Genomic DNA, 22,404 nt, shown 5'->3' on the forward strand with positions numbered 1-22,404 from the left:
GCAACTTCACTCCCATGTCAGTTGGAGCAGAATTGCTAACTTTCTTAAGTTAGTTTGCAGAATAGCAGAAAGTGGATACCTGAGGATCAGATAAGACAGAAAAAGAAACGCTACTGTCTGAGGTGTGACAACTGATGGTGCTTGCACGGGGCAGAATATTTTAAGAAAAAGTTCTAAAAGATCTCAGGCTGTGAAGATGCAGACAATAACAGAACAAGTGCAGAAAAAAAAAAAAAAAAAAAAAAAAAAAAACAACCAACAGAATAGAAGGAAATAACAGGCTGACAAGTTCAGCCAAAGCAAGTTTCTATCATGTTTCCAAAGCACACATAGGCATACTTTGTCTTAGAGAAAATATTTGACCACCAAGACCCCCCCAAAACTGCTACTGGGTTCATCAGACCTGGGGACGTAAGATGATGTTCTGAAATGCCTACGAAACCCATATACTGTAACCGACTGACTGATTGACTTACATAGGTTACATCACTGATGTTATTTACCTCACTGAACTCTAAAATTTAGATGTCAGGTTCAGACATTTTTCTGTGAACCCAGAAAAATACCTTAGCAGCAGGAGATAAAAGCACAACCACCAGCAGAGAGCAAAACCAATCTATTGTATTTCTATGTGAAGCTTACAAAACCTTATGGATCAGAGGATGAGTAAGATTTTTATTCTTTCAGGTTTTTGTCTTGACTTCCTCTGAGGAATTGTCATGTGGAACTTAATAAGTGTAAACCCAAAAAGATTCTATAGAAATTAAATAACTTACATAAAAATAGCTTTAGACATATTTGTGGGGCTTAATAAACTCAACCTTTCTTTGGGCCACATGAGCACATATCAAGACACAGGGCTGATTCAGTCAGACAACTGTGTGTTCACCAGGTAGTCCACACCAGTTACTCCATGGCACTCCCTTAATTCCAATTAGAAAATTACTGGTCTAAAAGCAACTTTTCCTTTAACTGCCGTTAATACTTTTGGCTCAAGGTTGTCACAATTTACGCTATTCTCAAACTCTTGCCTTCCAAAATCTTTATTCATATCAGCCTGAATCTTCAAATGAGACAGCACTTTCCAGCAGGATCAATGACCATTTATCCCTGCACGCCAACAAAAAGGCATCACAGCTCTTAGTAGCCCTGCTTCCCTCTATCACACAGGCCAGGCAGCCTTCCTTATGCATGCATTGGATCCTCCCCTTCCATCATGCCAGGGTTTCTTCAGGTGGAGAATACACAGTGTGAGGCAAAGTGAGCACCCAGCTCATCCTCAGCTGCAATAGACCTGCCTTTCCTCTAAATACCATCTATTATCCATGATGGTACTATTTGCTCTATGAAAACCTGCAGTAGGAATACAGTTTGCTTCTGAAGTTTTTAAGAGCCCTTCTGTAACCCTAACATAATTCTAAACTTCTGAATTTCACACGGACATAAAATATATCGCCTCTTTATGTATAACTGTTGACTTAATTAGAAAGCTGCCTTTTATCTAACTCAAAGAAAAATGGCATTTAAAGCATTTCTAACTCATTTGTCTTTCTATTCACTCATTAGCTGTATAAATTTTTCACCTGTATTTTTCATTATTCACAGTAAGTCTATTTTTACAAGAGTATTTTGACAACTTTTTAACTGCAAATGCTCACTGATTTTCTGGCAGTTCTCTGCAGAATTTTTAGCAGGATATGCTTCCCTGGCATGGTACCAGCAGAACTCAATATTTGCTCTTCCAGCAGTTTAACTCAGTGTATGAATATCTTTGGGGGTGGGAGGGCTCTAATCATTTAAATTACCCCGCCCTCAGCAGGTGCTGTTAATTTGTACAACTACATTGACCTCAGTGGAGCAAAAGCAAACAAACTATCATGGCCTTGCCTGACTTTTCTTACCATTCTACCAGGACCTTACTGTTACATTAGTTAGTTGGTTTATCACAAGACCTTCCTTCTGCTGATATAATATGATGTACTCAGTGTGATTAAACCATTACTACATTCATACATTTATTCCTCCCACAGCTGATGACTTCTTGCTGGAACAGTTAAACGGGGCACAATTTCTACTAAATCCTATTGGCTTTAGACTCATAACCTCATTTAGGTATAAGACATCAACACATGATTCATTTGTATCCAGGCTAACTTCAAATACAAGTTAATGAATTTAACCAAAGTATCTGACCTGAAAAGCTTTCAGAATATTCTGTCAGAAAGCTTCCTACATCACCATAGCCTGAAAAAGCTTTGCCAGTTGAGCAGACCAATCACACTCTTAGCTTTCCTTGACTCTTCAGTGTCCTCAGTTTGCTGGTCACAAAGGCATGTGATCAGACTCTTTTCTTCATTTCCTTCAAGTAATCCTATTGAACACAATCTCTGGTTTGTGACCAACCTAGAAGTTTATCTTTTTCAACACAGAAAATGCAACACGCAACTTGTTCTACAAATGTAGCTCTTCCTTCGCTTAAAATGCTGTCAACATGTGCACAGTTTTCTCTCTTCACAGATGATTATTATGGATCTACTGTTTAATGCAAGAGTAGTAACACAGACATCTCAATTTCAAGTTATGTAGATTAGCCCCTATTCAAAATTTGCTACAAGCTTCACAGAAAAAAAAAAAAAAAAAAAAAGGATTGAGCAAGGAACAAATAGCTCTGTTTTAAATAAAAATGTGATTTTTAAAATTACATATTTAAACCAGTCTGGAGAACTGCATAAAACACACACATATTTTAGTATGAATAGTGCTTATTTTAGATTAAGATTGTTTCCCTGAGTGTTTGGCACCACTGTAACTAAACCAGCTGCTGTATTAGGCTAAAGAGATTCAACTTCTTCCCATTGACAGGCTTAGCCCCCTGACAAACTTTCAGAGCTTCTTATCAGTCGTGGGTTGTAAACAAGGCAGAGATGGCACATCTTGCCCAATCATTTTGAGGAGTTTTTATTATTATTAATATTATTATTATTAGTCATCAGTGAATAATTCATAGCAGCCTCAGTGAATCTTGTTTCTTTTTCTGTTCTGCAATCAGCCTATGCTTCTTTCTGGAATATTTGTTGCTTCCCAAATTATTTGTCAAATGCAGTCTCAGCTTATAGATTTATCAAAAGTGGCTTCTTGCCAGCAGTTGATAGAGAGAATTCAACTGCATGACAGGTTTCATCAGGCACACAATGCTCAGGACAACATTCTTATTCTATTAATTGCAAAACTATAGCTGTAAAACACAGATTTCAGCTATAACTCTTTCATTTAATTAATCACATGAGGGTTTACTTGGGAGTCTAAGGGAATTAGCTTCTTTCTTCTTCCCACTTTAATAACACATGATGCAGTCGTGCAGCTTCCAACCAATCAATATAGTTTAGGACTCTTACCAGCCCTGAACTGATAAAGTATTCATTTTTTTACAAATATAATCAAAGAAGTCTAGCATCCTTATAGAATTTCCTTTTTTTTTTACGATATCTGCAGAAACAAAGCAAACCCAAGACAAAGATATTAAATTTACATGTGTAAATAGTTTTAGGGGACAAAAGACACAGAACTCATTCAGCTGGAGTTGCTGAATTCTGTTACACATAACTGAATCCACCCCTGTAAATAAACCAATGGCTTAATCCAAACCAGACAGCTTTCCTCAAAATACTATCTGCAGAAACCACCTGCTATTTTTAGTAGACTCAGATATCAATTTGTCATGAGGCTGTTCAATACTGGATTTGCTTTGCTCACTTTTCTCCACTCCAAAATACTTAACTTAGTAAAGAGAAATTTTCTCTAAGATACGTAAGATACTTTTTAGTTGTTGTTGTTCAGTGGGTGCATTTCTGGTTTTGTCATCTCCTTTTGTTCCACTCCTAGCTAAACCAAGTAGTTATGTACTCCCAACTTTCAATTGCACATGAGATATCTGCATGGCTGGATAATGCTTTGGGACATGTAAGTAATGCATAGGGCTAAGCTACAGTTCTGCTTTCCTCCCTACACATTTATTCAGGTTTAGCTGGTTGTGTGCATGTGGCAAACAATTTAGTTTGCTATTGAAGACAACCCCTCCATAGCAAAAATGACTCTGTGGCTCTGGAACATCATTCCCATTTATATTGAAATTCATCAGCTGAAATAATTATCTTTCCAAGTGATGTTCCCACGAATTTTCCTATTTTCTGCAGAAAATGTCTGAAGTAGGAGACACAGCACTTTAAATCTGATCTGCATTCCAAACAGCCTCCAGAATTTTCATTTCCCATCAGCCTTTGTCAGCCATAAAAATAATTCTGCTATTAAAGTTAGGAGCAGCCAATGCCCAAGTTGCTCAGCAGTAACACTGAGATACTATCAGAAATGCTCCACTTGCTCCTGTCATAGTGCCTAACTCCACTAGCACTCCCACTGCGGTCAACTTACCAGGTGCAAGCAGTGCACAGATTCAGCAGTGGCAACATTTGGCTTTCAGTGATGGGTCTGAATCTTACTATGAAAGCTAAGTAAAGGATAGAATTAATTTTGCTTCTCTAGAAGAAAGTCAGATGAGCACCTAAGATGAGGGTGCCAGTACACTCTGCAATTTCTTCTTTATTGCTAGAGGCATGTGTTGCCTATAGCAGATTCCTTTTTTCTCTCCACCAGCTCACTTACAGAAGCTGCCTCTGCTGTGGAAATAACCAGGACAAGACAATTGCTTTCTTCTGAAGACCTCTCATCTAAACTGTCCATGGTTGTACTACTAACCCAATCACCTTCTTATATAAAAATCCTTTTCAAATATAGAAGGCAAAAAGGCAAGATATCTGAAGAGCTTTATTTAGTAATTTACATTTCAAATGCATCAGGTTGCTTTGCCTTCCTTCTAATAAAAAGCAAAAATAGATTTTTTTTCCATAGCTCTTTGTTAAGGGATAGGAATGCACAAACCTTCAGTCCCCACCTTCCCACCGCTCCCCCCCTCCCCCCCCCAAAAAAAAAAAAAACAAAACACAACAACAACAAACAAACAAACAAAAAAAAACTAAGTCGTGTTCTACATGTTATCATTATATCTCTATTTTTGATGTTTTGGGGTCTTTCCTCGAGATTTACACAACTATGGATATCCACACCATCTGTAAGAGTTACAGCTGACATTTGCTTATTCTCCAGGCTTGCAAACAAGAGAGAAAAAACTTGACTTTCTTCCTCCTCACCACACAGCTCTTAGGTGTTTAAAGCAGCTTGTCAAAATGATGCTTTAAGAATCTCTGGTGGTGCAAAAGTGATGCTCTGTTTTCTCAGAGATGTTTCCTTTCCAGTAACAGCCTTCTGTCTTCCTGTTATGGGCTATAGCAGTGCTGGAGTTTGTATTTGACAGCAAGAGACTGAAACTCAAAAAGGACTTGTGGAGTGTATAAAAGAGCTGGAAAGCCCATCACTATTTCAAAGCCCATGACTACATTCCAACCCCAGCTATCTTTCATCTTTCTCTTCATAGGAAGTACCTATCCACTAATATCCAGCACCATGTTAAAAATATTGGGCTTGCTCCAAGACAGCCTATTTGTACAATGGGAATAATTTGACACTGGCATTAGTGCTTGGGAATTTCATGAGTGTGCTGTTAAAGAGAATTTGTGTTTTTAAAAATAGCCTTTATAAATATCAGACTTCATTTTATTGAGCAGATGTGTAAACTCCTCAGTTGTTAGGTTGCTTGTGGTGCATGACAAAAACCATTTGTCATATGTACATGTCTGATTTAACTATTGCTTCTTCAGTACTACTTTACTAGGAGAACATCCAGCATTACATCATTTAAAGGCTCCCTGGAACAAATACCAACCACCCACTTCATCTATTTCCTTCTAAAACCACGACATTGGGTGAATACCATTCTCACTTGTACTTTATCTCACGTGTCAACATTTTATAGACATTTCCCTTCTGCCAACAAAATCTCCTATGTGAGCCTAATCCTGCCAATTTCAGCATTATTCAGCCTTCAAAGACATTTATTTGTACAACATACCTTTTTCTGATATCATTTTGAAGGAGGCTTAGTTGTAATTTAGACTATGTTGCAACTTACATCCCTGCTGGGTAGCCTATTCTTGAGCTCAGATGCATAGCAACAGACCTCTGAATACCTCCTTGATACAGATGAGCATTATATCAATTTTTCCCCTTCCCCTATGATAGTTTTTGATTCAGAAAGATAGATTGGATAGCACAGCTGACACCTCGGACATCTCTTACTGAAGCAAGGAGTGAGTGAGGTGTGTTATCTCCCAGGGCTTCCCTGAGTCAATTAGCTCAGCAGTATGCCTAGGCACAACACAGTGGTGGTCTGGGTTTTTATGTCAGTATGGCATGTCTTGAAGGACATTTCAACAAGAATCATCTCGGAAGGAATCCATTATTTGTTACATGTGCACACCACACACACACATATATGCATGCCAGTAAGCTAATGCTGTTCAGAAAAGGCAAGTTATTAGGAAGATCCGCATTCTGCTGCAGATCATTTTTCCTTCCGATGAAAGCTAGGGCAGAAGCCCTGCACAAGGTCTGGATCCTCAGAGGGACTCACATCTCTTTCAGGGTGGTATCCTTCAGGTGTATCCCTTGCAAGCTGCATTCTGTGCTGTGCAGCTTCAGGTTGTACCTAAGCACACGAGCAAGCCCATAAACTTTCAGGAATGTAGTTGTCATGATTGTGGATGGTAAGCTGACTCCTCCCCAGCTCACTTTTGCTTGTACCAGAAATCCTTATTAAAGCCAATAATCTGAGTAAGGTCATCCGAGCTGCTTTGAGTAAAAGTTTGCAAAATTGGTTCTTTAAACAGCAAACAGAAAGGTTAAGCCCACGCTGCCTCTGCGCTTCTCTGAGGAGATGAGGCAGTTTGCCAATTTTGCAGCCCTCAGTAAACTTGACAGAATTGTTTAGCTGGACAAATTGGGCAAATTATCTCTTACACAGATGCTATTGTGGCCTTTCCTTAATTTGCTTATTCAGTTTTTCCCTGTATTTTTTCCACCAACCTTATAATTTAGCTTTAATAAGCATCCAAGATTTGGCAATCTTCCCCCTCCCCTTTTACTCCCACCTCTAAGTTAAAGGGAGCAGGAGGGAATGAACAGTAAAAAGCATATGATCTTGCCAGGATGGTGCGGTGTGGGGATACCCTCCTGATCTTGTGGAGATCAAAGACTTTCACTGAAAGTTAAACAGTCTTTATCCATCTTTATTGGGTGTTTACACCAAGTGGCCTTTTGAAGCCAACCAAAACAGGCTGGACACAGCCTATAACGATTTCATCTTTGCAACAGCACTCTAGGGGGAATGATACAATGCATAGGGCAATGCAGCATTGGTATGATTTTTTTCAAAACGATGGGTTTGCTCTGTGAGGTGTTTGTCTGACCTCACTGCTCAAATAACATTGATGGTGGTAACAATTTTGACATTGACTTCAAACAGTTTTATCTCCTTTTTTCTCCTCCCACCTCCCAAAATTTTCACAAGTGCTCAGCTGTCATCCTTGAATAAAGAAGCAAATATGTACAGGAAAAGCTGCATTAAATCCAGCCTGGTCCTATGAAAGTCCATGAAATGGCATCCTGTTTTCATGGGAGATGTCCCATGCAGGGCCATGATAAAGGGTCTCCTGCTACCCATAAGAAACATTGGGGAAAAGAGTACCTGCCTGCCTGCTAAAAAAAAGTCAGTGAAAAAATGCATGTACTCACAGTGATGGCATAAAAACACATGCACACATCACATAGGAGCCAGTTCCACTCTCTGCTCAGGGCTTGCCAGCTCATGGAAGCTGGTCTGCAGTGAGGATGACTTTTATTCCTCAACAAATCCTTGTGGGTACCAGGATAACACATTTCTGGCATAGAGCTAGGCTTTTTTGCTGGAGATTAAGGGCCTCATGCTAAATCTCTCATGTTTGGAGTTATCTTCATGTTTGGAGTAGACACGCAGCTGTTTCTTATGCAGTTGGCTCCACCAGAGTACATCTTCAAGACTCAAGAGGAACCCTTCACATTCAGCCAACCCCTGGATCCCCAGCTAATCATCTGCTTAAACTGAGGGTCTTCTAAAGGCTCTCTGTGCCACCCATCATGATGCTGTAAGCAGTGATGGGACCATTCCTATCTACTGGAGTTGTTTTCATCATATGAACTATGTCATATTAACTATTAACTATATTAACTATGAAGGAATAACACAGGAGACTTGACAAGAGAACAAAAAAGGCTTAAAAACAAAAATACAGGCAGTGGCAGAAACTCAAGGTAGTTACAGCCAGAGGGTAAGTACTCAGCTGAGTCGTTATGGTACTTCTCTACTAGCTGTAACTCTGCCCAGGATTAATGTATCTCAAAGATGAGAACAATGGGGAGCGCTATAAAAGGACCAGCAATGAGAAAAAACCTGACTAAGTGTCAAACTCAAAATATATAGCATGAACAAAATATGTGGCAAGTGGGGATCTCATAAAGGTTTTATAGCTACTTGTTTGGGAAGATATACACTACCACCTCTGAGAAGGAACAGTAACAATAGTCGATTGGATCATTCACATTGAGAGAACAGTGCTTTCACCGGCAACCAACCTCTTCCCTTATTCTGGCAGTGGAAACAGGTCTCAGAGTGAGTGTATATTCACACCTCCTTTAGGCACCTTTATACAGTTACAGTGGTGGAAAGAAACTCTGACTAGTAATCATTTTTAATTTTTTTTTCCATTTTTTTTTTTCATTTATATGTACCTGGAATGTCTTGAGAACTTCCCGTGGTAGTATCAGCTTCAGAGAGGAGATTATAAAAATCAGAAGGGTTTGTGGCTGTGTGCCACTACCTGGCAACGTTACAAGATCTTCTGCCAGCTCTTCTGTCCAAAAGGGACCAAAGCTACAAAGTGGTTCACTGTATGCTTTCCTCACTGACTCTTTGAGCACCCTCTGGCAGTATTAAGAGTTTGTCTGGATTTATATTGCCAGAAGAAACAAAATGGCAGTTTTGTTTAGGGAGCAAGAACCCTCTCAGCCTCTTTCCTGAGGTAGTGAATTAGCAGGTAGCTTTCACTCGTGAAAATCAATTTGACTTCAAAGCAGTTGTTTGGATTTGATACCAGGGCTGCCCACAGGAGGATATTTACAGCCTAACTGGAGTAGCTGGAGCACCATCAATTCACACAAAACAAGCACTACAGTGACATAAAATGTTTTGAACATAAACCCCTACTTAACCTTCTTAATGCCATTTTAGATATCTGAAAGTATTTGCAAATTTCTTTTGGCTGGAAAATGAGTGTGAAAGACAGAAAGCAAGGAACATTCAGATTACTTTTTGTTTTCCTTGAAATAGCAATTCAAATGAAAAACAGCATTTTGAAATGTTTGAAACTACATTTACGCAAATTGAGTCATCTAAACAGAAACAAAATAGATTATTCCTACTGAATGAAAAAATTAATGTTACCTGAATGGTTTATTTTTCCCTAATTGTCATTTTACAGTTATGGTTATGAAAGGGGACAAAAAAAATTAATTCCAGGCTGACCCAAAATAAGTCACTCAGCCTCTCCAAGGCTAAAGAGGTCATGTGTTGTACCCTGCACCTCATCTAGTGACTCAGGCATTTTGAAAAATGTGAGCAGCTGTAAAAGATGAACAGGATGACAGCAATAACTTACTTCCAAGTAAGTCAAGTTCCTCAGAAGGATCAAGCCTTGCATAAGGTCACTGAGATACACACAGGACAATTTTTCTGCAGCCCAGGAAGCAAACAAACCAACCTGACTTCAAAGAAATAACAATGAGCCAAGCAAGCAGAAAGAGCAGCAATAGCAGTCCGAGCAGCGATTTTAATCACATTTTCCTACTGCATTTTTCATTGCTGAAGGGTCTTCACTGGCTCTAACTGTGACTCTCAGCCACCGGTCAAGGATGAATGGTTTCTGTGGTCACCATTCCCCAACAATCAGTGCCACCAGCATTGCTGTACTCATGGTTACTCAAGGTGACAACCAATTCAGAATAGGTCTATCCACTTGCCTGGATCTGCCTGATCTTATTTCAGTTGAATATTTAACACAGCAGAAGAGCAGAATGGACATTCCTACTGCAACAACCACCATGAGAAACAGAAAAGACAGGAAGAAAGTAGAAGGCAACCAGTTCTTTGCTTCAAAATAAAAAAGTGAAGAATCTGTTAGAAAGTTCATTCAGATGGCAGCCTTTGAAGAGGGTCTGCAATGTTGCTAAAAAGCAGGGTGCAACTTATGCATAGCAGTCTCCAATTCCTTTATTAAACTAAAACAACTTTGCTCTTTTCCACATGCATATTTATGCAAATAAAGTGGAAAATTTAATGACACAGCTTTCCAAATGTCACATGTATACACTTTGGCGCGGTTTATATCCTTTTTCAGATCATTTTCTGAAAATATTCCTGCCTCTTACAGAGCAGCACTCAAGGACTTAAATGTTTTCTTTTAAAAAAAGCATGTGTTTAAGTACTTTGGTGCATTGGGGTATTTTAAAGAACTTTATTAACAGGAATATATGAGCAAAGAGTAAAAATAGACACAAATTGCAAAAAGAAAAAATTAATAACTTGTTGTTAAAAATAATCATGCTGAAAAGACAGCTTCAAGAGCTAGGGCCATCCCAGACAAAATTATTACATCACCTGGGGAGTTCAGGTGTCTAACTGTGACCACTTGCTATGACTTGCCCAAAAATGAGCGTCAGCCCAGGAATTAATTATAGCAGTAATCCTAAGAGTGGCAGTGCATGATCAGTAACAAAGCATATTGGAATCGGGTCACAGATTAACCATAAATGAAAGAACAAATGCAGAGTTACTGAATTATTTCCCTTTGCTGATTTCTCCCTTTATTAATTGATTTTGTGTGTAATTTTCAGAGCTGTTTCAACAATAAGTTTGATCATGTTTTCTGAAACACTTGTTTTTTCAATCTAGCGTCACCTGTGCCCTAAGCCAAAAGAAGATCCACTCTTATAAGGAAGCTTCAAACGAAAGACAATTTTGGGCTATCTGTTTGGACACAGAAGAGTAGCCATTTCTTATAAAACTAACTCCCACCTGACAACAAGGCACAGCAGAAAAGTTACGTGCTTACCAGGTTTTTCCAAACCTGACAAAAAGGATGCAAATACAGACAATGCTTCTGGAGATATACGGATCTCAAGTAATCTTGTTCTCACAACCTGAAAGCCAATTCCTGTGGCTCTGGGAGGAAACAAACAAACAAACAACCCCCCAAACCAAAACTTCTTCTCTGCCCTGTGCGAAATTCACCATATTCAAGGACAGTTCTTCCAGCCAATAATCCCTTACTGATAAGAGAGACTTCGGACAAGAGGAACCTGGGTTGATCAGAGAAGAAGATATCAAGAAATAAAAATGTAATTATAAGACTAGAAGGAGAAGGAAGAATAAAAAGGTAAACAGGAAATTGTTATTAACTGTTACATGTAGTAGTAGCTCACCTTTACATGTAGCAGCTGGCATAGTCAGTCTTGGCCCACAGACCACTACTGTCATTTGTAGTTTTCCACCTAGGAACCAATTTTGCAACCACGTATCAATTTAGAGAGAGCATTATGAGGGAAATACTAGCTTTGCAAGTCTTTTGGAAGACGGTAACAGCAGAAGGTATGACAAGGTGCTAAAATGATGTCCATAAGGACTTAAGAGGCAGAAATATCAGCACAGTGCACAAGACCTTGATAAGAGCTCTCTGAAGACGGTACACCTCTGGTGATCTTCCCCTCCACAAAGAGGAATTTAAATCAGGAAACATGCACTTATGACCTGCTGGAGGGCAGTGACCACCTCTTTCTGATAGCATGATGAAAAGTGTTCCCTTCTACACAGATCATGTGCATACCAAATAAAAAGAAAAGGAGCATAAGATGTTTCTTCATAAATAGCTCTAAAGATGAATTTCACAGAAAGGATAAAGGTTCACATTTAAAGAAGAGCTTTTTATGTTAAAGAATAAGGCTAGCACTAGGTCAGGGTAAACTGCTCGTGAAGAAGTTACCAAAAGATTTCTAACCACTCCAGGAGTGAAGGTTTCAGACTGTTCTTCCACGCGGGACAGCAAACAGCATGAAACAGCACTGCCCTCCAAACAGGTTTGAATCAGCCAGGGCAAGACAACGGGACTCCCCTGGGCAGAAAATAGACGGGAGGCCCCGTGTCAGTAGCCAGCCTGCAGGTAAGCCGTGAGGTTAGTTCCCCTCTGATGGGCAGCATGGTGGTGGGAAAGGGCTCTCCCTAAGATCCTGGAAATCGATCACGGAGCAGAGACGTAGGGTGTCAGTGCACCAACTGGAGTGTTAAAGCCTCAGACCCAGCTGTTGCCGCGGTTCCAGGCTGCGCAGTGTTAAAGCTAAGACAAAGACGGGACTTTCCCCAGGACCTTGCAAAAAAGCACACAAACATCCATCTCTGGTTTGTGCTATTTTCTCTACGGCTAAAGGTGTTCTACCATAAAAGCAACATAAAAACGTCCGTGGCTTGCTGAATCGGGATCTCAGTTTCCACTTGTCTAAAAATGATTCGTTTTGAAGCAGAAGCGCATGAGAGAGGCAAAGTGAGCAGCCAGCCCTGGCTTTCCCGACGAGCACGCAGTGTCGGAGAGGGACTGATTCCCCGTTCCCCCTAGCCGAGGGAAGCCCCTAGTTCCGACCCGCAGACGCTCCGGAGACGGGGCAGCCCGTAGCCGCTTCTCGGCGCCGGAAAACCGTTTCATTTCTGTGGTGCCGCTAGGGCAGTAGGGCTCTACTACGCGGCAGCGCCCGGGCAGAGGTTTCCGTCGGCGCTGTCCCGGGACGCTTCCCCGGGGAGCAAGCAGGCGGAGTGGAGGGAACGGGCTATCCCCAGAAAGCCTCCTTACTCCCCCGGGCGGTCCGGGGGTGCAGCGGCGACTACAAGTCCCGGCTGCCCGGGGAGGAGCCGGCGCGCGGCTGCCTCTCGCCGTCCCTCGCGGCGGGAGCGCAGCGCTGCCCAGCGCCCGCAAGTTTTCTCGCCTCCTGAGCTGGGCAGTGGAGTGCACCGAGGGCTGCGGAGGGGAGCCAGCCGGGAAGACAAGCGGGACTGGAAAAGGGAGACTTGCAGGGGAGCCGGGCAAGGGGCTGTGGACGGGAGCCTTGCGAGGGAGACGGGGAAGGGAGTGCGGGTGCGGAGGGGAGCCGGGCAGGGGAGCGTACGGTGGCCTCAGAAAGGGTGAGCCGGACCGGGCAGCCCTGCAAGGAACCCGGGCTGCAACGAGGAGCCGGGCAGGGCCACCTCGTAGGGGAGAATCTCGCTCTTCCCAGGGCATCCGGCCGGAGGAGCGCAGCAGGGACGCCGTGCCGGCACCTGCGGAGTGCGCAGAGGGGGGCGGTGCGGGGTCCCGCCCCGGGGCCGGGCGGCAGCAGCCCCGCGGGTCCGTGGTGGGCGGGCCGGGGGCAGACCCCCCCTACAGCCCTGGGGCGGGGGCGCGTCGGCGGCCCCATGGGCGGCGGCGGGGCTGGCTCTGCGCGGGGGCCGCCCGCCGCGGCTGATGCCGCTGCCTCCCGCCCGCGGGGTGGCTGAGGCGGGTGGAGGGGCTGGGGCCGGGGGAGGCGGCGGGCGGCTCCCGGCCATGTGGCGGCCAGGGGTCCGCGGGCTCCTGGGCCGGGCGTGCCTGCTGTTGTTGCCGCCCTGTGCCCTGGTGCTGGCGGCGGTGCCCGGCTCCGCGTCCCACCCGCAGCCCTGCCAAATCCTGCGGCGCATTGGGCACACCGTCAGGGTGGGGGCCACCCACCTGCAGCCCCGTGCCGCCGCTTGGCCCGTGGAGGCGGCGGGCGGGAGGCGGGCGAGTGGCAGCTCCGAAGGGGTGATCGCCGCGGGGCCCCGGGGCCGGCGGCCGGGGGGCGGTGGGGAGAGGCGGCTGCCCCCCTCGCCGCGGGACGCGCTGCTGCTGGCTGTTGCGAACCTCAACAGAGTGGCCGGGCTGCTGCCCTACAACCTGTCCCTGGAAGTGGTGATGGCGATCGAGGCGGGGCTGGGCGACCTGCCCCTCTTCCCCTTCTCTTCCCCCAGTGCCTCCTGGAGCAACGACCCCCTCTCCTTCCTGCAGAGCCTGTGCCACACAGTGGTGGTGCAGGGGGTCTCCGCCATCCTCGCCTTCCCGCAAAGCCGCGGGGAGATGCTGGAGCTGGACTTCATCTCGGCGGCGCTGCGCATCCCCGTGGTCAGCATCGTGCCGAGCGAGTTCCACCGGCGGAGTCCGGTAAGGCGCCGGGGGGTACGCGGAGAGGCGAGCAGGGCTCCCCCAGCACAGGGGCAGGCAGCGCGGTGTTCGCTGCAGAGGCAGCACCCGCACCCAGTTCTCTGCGGGAAAGGCTCCTGGGTCCGTCCGGTGTCTGGGCGGGACGTGGAGAACGTGGGAGCTCGTTAGCGGCCGGGATGCGGAGAGTCACTGCACGGGAAGAAGCCGTCTGACTGGGGCAGTCGGAATCGCTTTTCTTGCCTTTCCGTCCTCTTGTATCGTCTCCTGTGTTGGCCGTTCTTCTGAGCCCTGCGGCAGAGGGGAGAAGCATCCTGTCTGTGGAAACCAACAGCACGGTGGCAAAAGCTAAGTAGTGAGCCTGAAGTCATACGTTGCGTTAAGTTGCAGACTTGAGAGGAGAAGCGGTGTCCAAGATACGCACTGGTGAGAAGCTGCTGTTCTGGTGGTCCTGAGCTTAGTTTTTGGAGAAAGACATGCTTTGCAGACAAAAATGAGGTTGTTAGCAAAAAAAAGGGAAAGAAAAAAAGAGAAATGAAAGGCTAAACCCAGCATTCAGGGTGTTTGCTGAATTTATTACTGGTCTAAATGCTGCGCTCTCATTGTGTGTGGGCAGTGTAGGCTGTTCACCAGGTGACACTTCTTGGGGCAGTTGTTCACTGTAACTTGACTGCATTGAGCTCTCTACAGCATTAGGATTTTCTTTACTTGTAGTTCATGCATTGTTGCTAGATCAGATTTTTGCTAAATCTAATTGCCTAACTAAACTGGTAGAAAGTAAATTCTGACAGTATGTGTGTGTGTTAGTGTAGCTAAAATAGTAAAAACTAGTAACTGTCTTAGGCACAAATAGTAGTAGCATCCAACGGGAGCTAAACTTTGTTACACAGAGATGGCAATTGTCATGGTGTAGACTGAACCAGTAACTCAGCATCACGCAGCCGTTCGCTTATCCTCCTCCAGGCGGGAGGAGAATTGAGAGCATGTAAACTAAAGTTGAGATGAGAACAGCCCAATAACTAAAGTATAAGACAAAACTACTACTACTAATGATAATAATAATGATAAGGGAAATAACAAGGAGAGAGAATATAAAACTAAAAGGGAAAAGAAAAAAACAGCAATGAACACAAGTGATGCACAATACAGTTGCTCACCACCCACCGACTGATACCCAGCCCAACCCAAGCAGCAATCTGGGCCTTCTGAGTGGCTCCCTCCAGTATACATACCGGGCATGACATGCTGTGGTATGGAATACCACTTTGGCTACTTTGGGTCAGGTGTCCTGTCTCTGCTTCCTCCCAGCTTCCTGCCCTCTCCTCACTGGCAGAGTATGAGAGACTGAAAAGTCCTTTATTGGGGTAAGCATTACTTAGCAACAGCTAAAACATTGGTGTGTTATCAGCACTGTTCTCAGACTAAAGCCAAAGCACAGCACTGCACCAGCTACTAAGAGGGAGAAAAAATAAGTTACGTCTGAAACCAGGACAACAACTTAACTGTTACACACTCCGGAAAAGGTGACAGTTCAGTATTTTGCAAATGTGTGTTTGATGCCAGTAATTATCTTCAGGCCAAAGAACTGGAAGAAAATGCTCTAGTCAGTGTGACCCATGCAAGGGAAATCCTGAATGAAATGGCAGAACTTGCCATGTAAATAGCCAGGAGAAGTAGTTGTTTTGTATAAAAAGAGGTAGCTCAACTTTACCCTCAAAATGTAGTAAGAACATAAAAGATTACCAATGATTTTACTTTGCAAAAGTAAATGTAAACCCCTGCCTGGATCACCATTGGACTTCTGTATTTTTTGTGTTAGATTTTTATAGAAAAGTTAGGAAAAGAAAGTCTGTGCTAGGCAGCTCTTAGTCTGTAACTGAAGGTGTATGACTGTTACATGCTCGTCTGAGCTCTGATAGTTTTCTCTACCTCAGCAAAATTCATGTAACTCAGGTTTCTCCAGATTTGTGCAGAAACTCAAGGGTAATTAGTGCCACTGAATGCCATTTTTTATGCAAATTAGGTGCAGTAGCACCCAGGTTTTCACAGTTGCATCTACCAGTTTTGCAGCTACACTTGCAGGTGCGATGGAGTCAGTAGGAACAGTTCCCTGAAGACCAGATCCTAAGCCCAGCATTGTATTGTGATGCCTGTTAAAATCAGAATTATTTTCTCTTTCATCTTAGAGATGGGTCTATGTTGATGACACAAGATGTGTTAAACACATATAGCACAGGTTAGAGCCATTGCTCCTTTCCACAAACTTCAAAGCTTCTGCTTAAGTCTCAGATTGTTCTCAATGGGGAGACAACTGGATCAATCTATCCAAATCAGGATTCTGTTTTTTAAGCAGATATTTAATTGTCATTGTCTTCAGTGACAGTGAGACCAATGCTGGCATTGAACCTGTGCTGAAGGGAGTCCTTTTTTCCTTTTTCAGCTGAGCTAAAAAAAATCACTCTTCAAGGCTCTATGGATTTAAAAAAAACCCTCAGCCTTACTTAAAGGCCAGCAGGTAACACAAGTGTATTAGTCTCTCAAGATGGCTTGGAGAGCCTGACATCTTTCTGAACACTCTGTTTCATACCTTCACTCAATAAATACTATTTTAAGGCTAGCTCTGGAGGCAGCACTCTAACTTCAGCAGTTTTACCTCACATACTTTCCAGAGTTACAGGATTTTCAACAGCATTTTGGACCTGGGGAATCCCAGACATACTGACCTCAGCAGCCTCTGGTGTGTTAGTGTCTGCTGTAGGCAAGGATTTTGTCACCTACAGTTCCATGCAAGCACTGGCATGAAATGAACATGCCATGAACTTCGTACCTTCCTGGTTTAATGGCCTTGGAGCTACAGACTGGCAGTTTTAGAGGAAGTGAGTGTGAATGACATCTTTATAGGCAAGACACATTTTGCTGGTAAGGCCCAGCATGCAGTTTTCCAGAGAAGACGAGTCGGAAGAAAACTCAGTCAAGAAGAACTTCCTGAGATCTAACCCTGCTTCTGAAATGTGAAGCATCAGCCTCCCTGGGGACACCCTTCCCACTGATACTTTGCCAGAGCAATTCTCCCTCCCCCCAAAACTACTGCTGCATGCCTTTAGGAGCTGCCAACAGTTAGCTTTCTTCCAGGCAGACCCAAAACTTTTTTGCCCTTGAAGAGCACTGCCCACTGTCTGCCGTATGAGGAGTATGGCAAGCATACTAATGAACTCAACGTTTGCTAGATGCTGTCTTGAGCTGCTTTACCTCAGCATTCAGAATTTTTGTTAGGATGGCTTTTAATGTAGTAACAAGTTCTCATTTTCCACATTATGTGAGGACAAAAACATATACATACAGTTTGTACTGCTGCTGAATGTTTCCATCATTACTTCATACAGAACTTTTATCATAAGCGTGTTGATTTTTGAGCAAATCTTCCCTAATGTGGCAAAAAAGCAATACTTAAGATGAAAAGTAAGATAAGGATCCAGAATTGAAGTACATTTCAATAATGCTGGCTATTGCCTCTGTGGCATTTGGTGATATACTTCAAATATGTAAGATTGAGAGGAAATCCACATTGGTACAGCTGAGCAACAATAGTCATGTAGATACCTAGTGTGTTCGAGCGTCTTAAAAAGTCTATTTCTTGTTAAATTATATTCTCCTGAAGTAAAAAAAAAAAAAAAAAAAGACCATAGTCTTCCTCAATGACAATTAACAATCACAAGACAACAGCTATCACGAAGTGTGGTACCGCATTTGTTCTGTTACCAGCAACAGCTTTTGAGGGAGGCTCCTTATTGTGAGTGGCAAAATGCACATGTGGCTTGGATGCTACACAGGGTAAAATGCAGCATCTTTCATTTTCGTATGTATATGGGATTTAATGCCTAACATACACTGATAATAAATCCAGATGCTGTTATGATCTAAAAAAAGCTGTTTACTTTTTTGAGTTTACTGTCAGCCTTGTAAATCTTCATGCTCTTGGTAAACAAAAGTAACAATTTAACACTAACATTCAGCAAGCAAAAGACCGCTGGATTTCTTCACTACTAACACAAATGCAAATTGCACTGAAGCTTTGACAGCTCATTATTTTGGAGACAGCAACTCAAGAACACTGATGCCATTGAGGCAGGGCTTGTCACATTACGTAGGTTTGTTCTTTCATTCCAAGCCTGCCAACATCATTAATAATTTTCCCAGGGATTGTACAGGGAAAAGATCCATGCAACATGGGCCATAAATACAGTGGTATCACTTCTAGTACTACAGTTCAGAGCCGAGAGTCTGAGAAGGATAGCCCATAATATCCATTTTATATATGATACTATCAGAAACACAGGGGAGATCATGTTTGCAGGAGCACTCTCTGAACTTCAGAATTTAGGGAGTATTTTCAGTGGGTTTCAGATAAATCAGTACTTTTGATGTCTTTTGACATGAAAAGGAATCTTTTCAAAGCAATGAAACAGAATAAAGTAAATCTGAATAATCGGTGCCTGCGTAGCTAGTCCGTGCTTTATCTGGTTTCCTGAGGAGCTGAAATTGCAGCACCGCTGATTACTGCCAAGACTTAAGAGAGGGTCAAAAGAATACATAAATCAAGTCAGAGTTTTAGGTTAAACAGTGAATTCCCTGGTGAAGTAGCAAGCTCAGCCTCAGAAGAGATGCTGTAAAAAGAAACCGACAATTAATGTTTAATTTTTGGTTTGCTTTTAAAGGGATTATGCTTTCTCTTTAAAACAGCTTTATAGTGTGTGTGTGTATAGATATATATAGATATATAGAGAGAGATATATATAGATATAGATAGATATAGATATATCTCAAACCACCCTGGGTGGGAAATTATACATCTTTCCCTTCAGAAAATAGCCAGGAATATCACTGTGTGTATGGTATCCCCAGGAGTCATACTGACCTGCCAGACACCTGCACCAACGAGGGCAGGCAGAAATTACAGCAAGGGAATGGAGATGTGGAAAAGCTTCTGTCCAGCTAAATGCCCAAAGATACTTTTTCTCCTTCTTCAAGCCAGAATTGCATTTTTGCAGAAAAAATGGTTTTGATCATCCGAGAAAAAAAAGTCCTAAAAACCTCATTTTCCGGAAGAGACTGTGAAACACAAGCTTAGCTGTATGCTCTGGTAATTCAAACCATCATTGCTAGCCTGACATAGTCCAAATGTTGAAGTTTGTACTAGTAGTTACTGTGTAGATGAGGAATATCTATTCAATCTTTCCCTGTGATCACCAGCCCTTCTCACTTCACACTGCATAAATTATATGTATGGCATGTACCTTTTTTTTTGTGCACTTCAAGAGGGTTTATGGAAGGTGCCTTGAGGGAAAAAAGGATAGAAATTGAAAGGACGTGCAAACAGATGTTCAGTTGCTTCTCTTTGAGCTAAAGGTCTCTGTTCAGTTTTGCTCATAGTGAGCTTTTGAAACTTGGACAATTTAGGCCACTGATCTTCTATGAAGTGAGAATCCTTTTACATTGCTGGCTAATGTAAAAAAGCTTTGTGTAACATTTTTCTCTGTAGCCAGGTATCCTATACAGTCATTAATTCTTTTAAACACAGATTTCAGGGGCATAACTACATTTTGCTGGCAGCGTTGTGGTCCTAGCATCATGTGAAAGGTCTCCTGTCTTAAAAAGCAATTAGGTAGTATTTACTAAATGATCCAATTTCTGCCGCTCACGTGCTTTTCCCAGTATCATGTCGTCCTCAGGTTGTTATTTTGAGAATGGTTTTACTTATGCTTCTGTTCTGTTGTCTGCTGTGAAAGTACCAGTTTCATAGTTGACTTGTGTTGTCAGCTGAAGCCAATCTGTTACCTTTAAGTTGATAAATTATGTGTGTTGAAGGGAAAGGAGTCCTTGTTTATATTCTTGTCTGTGGTCAGAAAACTCTTTTAAGTTTTGTGAAAGTGATGTTGGCATAACATTTGGGAGTTGCATTGGCATCTTCTATGTTTTATGGGGGTTTTTTGCCTTGTTTAATGCTCAGGGCCTCTTTGTGTGTTGCATGCTTGATAACAGAAGAAGTCATCCTTGTCGCCTCATTTTTTTAAGGATAGTTCCGCTATCAACAAGTTTTGCATACTCAGAAGCATGGGACAATGAAAAGTTAAAAAAGAAAAATGAATGTTTCTTTATTGCAGTTACAGTTTTAAGGAGGATTCAATTCATGATGACTTCAAAAGACCCTTTTTCAGAATGCAGGAAACTGGTGAGGGTGTTTTGACTTTCAGTTCTGTCCTCTGGATCCTTAATTTTAATATCCCATTGAAACAGAAAGAACCAGAACTCTGATGGGGTGAAATTTTCTAAGGATCACCTTTCAGTTCTCTGTCCAACCCCTCTCCTTTGGAAGAAAGTGTCTCAGAAACTCATTGAATTCACTGTCCTGCCACTGGGCTTCTGAAATTAAGGGAACTTGCAGCTTGGAATGTTTTAGCATGCTGTATGGTACATGTATACAGCATTTTGAGGTATGAGAATATATTCTTTTCCCAGCTGTTTTATTGCTTATGGAGGAGCAAATTTTGGAGGTGAAAAAGTGTTTTTAGGCACATTAGTTCAAGACTTCGAAGTTGTATGAATTACTAAAAGGTTGTTTAGTATTCCTTGCCACCCAAATCTCAGTGAAATTTTACAGCAGGGTTCTTCCTTCATCCCCTTTAAGTTTCTTCAGCACTTAGCTTAGAGATCATGAAGGTGTTCTTATTTTACAGTATTTGTAATTCATAATGTAAGTTGTAAGGCTTGGTTTGCACAGCTACCATTCACAGCATTATTCACCATCCATAGGTTTTTGTACATTTTTCTTTTCCTGGCAATTATTATTTAAGGAAACGTTGGACATGTCACAGTTTGAATGTCTGCTAGTTTCATACTTAGGAGGATATAAATACTGCAGTCTATGAAACTGGATGGTGCAGCATCATTTGAAATACATTCTTCATTTGGGTGACTTCAAGTCAAAAGTGAGCAAACTGTCTCAAAATCAAGGGGTTATTACCTAGGTTTAGAATGTGCACTGAGTCTATAATTATTTAGGGTGTCTGACTCTGGGAATCCTTAGATAAAATTATGCCAGTGATCACTTTGTTCATGAAGTAAATCCAGTTCTGTCAAGTTTTATCAAATCACTTAGTAAACTTTATAAGTTGTTGTATTTTCAGTTACGTCAATTCCCTTTGAAAAAGGTGGTGAAGAGTTAAGATTTAGGAAAGGAGTAGAGAAAAGGTGATTCTTATAGTTAAATACTATACTAGTAGACATTTGCTATGTAAATGGAAAACAAATATCTATATTGAATTGACACTAAAACTCAAAAGCAAAGATACCTGCTTTGTAGTTTGATATACATTTGTGTGTTAGTCTCCTTCCTTAGTGTACTCATCATACTAGATCCTGGAGAAAATATCTGAGCTGGCTAGTAGCAAGATTTTCTCATTCCTTATCCTGTGCTGCTTCTCTGATGCAGAAAAAGCTGAGTTAACACAGAATTTCATACCATACATGATGTTTTCTTTTTTATTTTTTGCTATTTTGAGTGTTCACAAGACAAAGTCTTAGTGACTGCATAGCCTAGAAGAGGTCTTTCATAATACACTGCACAAGCTCATGTTGATAATGAGTGATTAAACCATGACAGGGTTGAATTTTTGGTTTTTACTGAATGACACGCATTATCAGAAGAAACACCAAAGAATATTTAGCTTTTTTCACTAAGTAAAAATTAAAATTTGGCCAAAAGAAAAACACATTTAAAGACAATTTGCTGACAGGTACTATACAAATACAAAAGTTATGGCACCATTAACAATTATTAACAAACACTCTAGAAATGTGAACTGGGGTGTTCAGTATAACTTCCCCCAAGAATTTTTCCGTGAAAGTTAGAGAAAGCGCCCCATCTTTCCACTAAAATGAAAGCAGAGTTATGGAAATTAGAAAACAGCCAAGGATCTTGTCATGCGATATGCTGTTCAGTTCAATGTGTGCAATTAAGTTCAAAGACTACTTAGAAATATTCTCAACTGGGATGCATTTAATGATTTGTTTACTGTATGCTTACGAAATACTGAAAACTCACAGAAGTTTA

At 42.2% G+C, this 22,404-nt stretch overlaps 1 protein-coding gene across 1 annotated transcript in view; it reads left to right on the forward strand.

Annotated features, from left to right (window-relative positions):
- Positions 1–13,586: 13,586 nt before the first annotated feature.
- The window catches only part of GRIN3A (glutamate ionotropic receptor NMDA type subunit 3A), a gene marked incomplete at its 5' end in the record, with an annotated part of 74,179 nt that continues 65,361 nt past the window's right edge, over positions 13,587–22,404 (forward strand). Inside the window, one exon of the mRNA XM_080637398.1 lies at positions 13,587–14,297. Coding sequence (XP_080493524.1) covers positions 13,587–14,297 — 711 coding nt within the window. The remainder of the gene's footprint in view (positions 14,298–22,404) is intronic.

Source organism: Psittacula echo (genome assembly GCF_963264785.1).
Source record: "Psittacula echo genome assembly, chromosome: Z".
NCBI lineage: Eukaryota > Metazoa > Chordata > Aves > Psittaciformes > Psittacidae > Psittacula > Psittacula echo.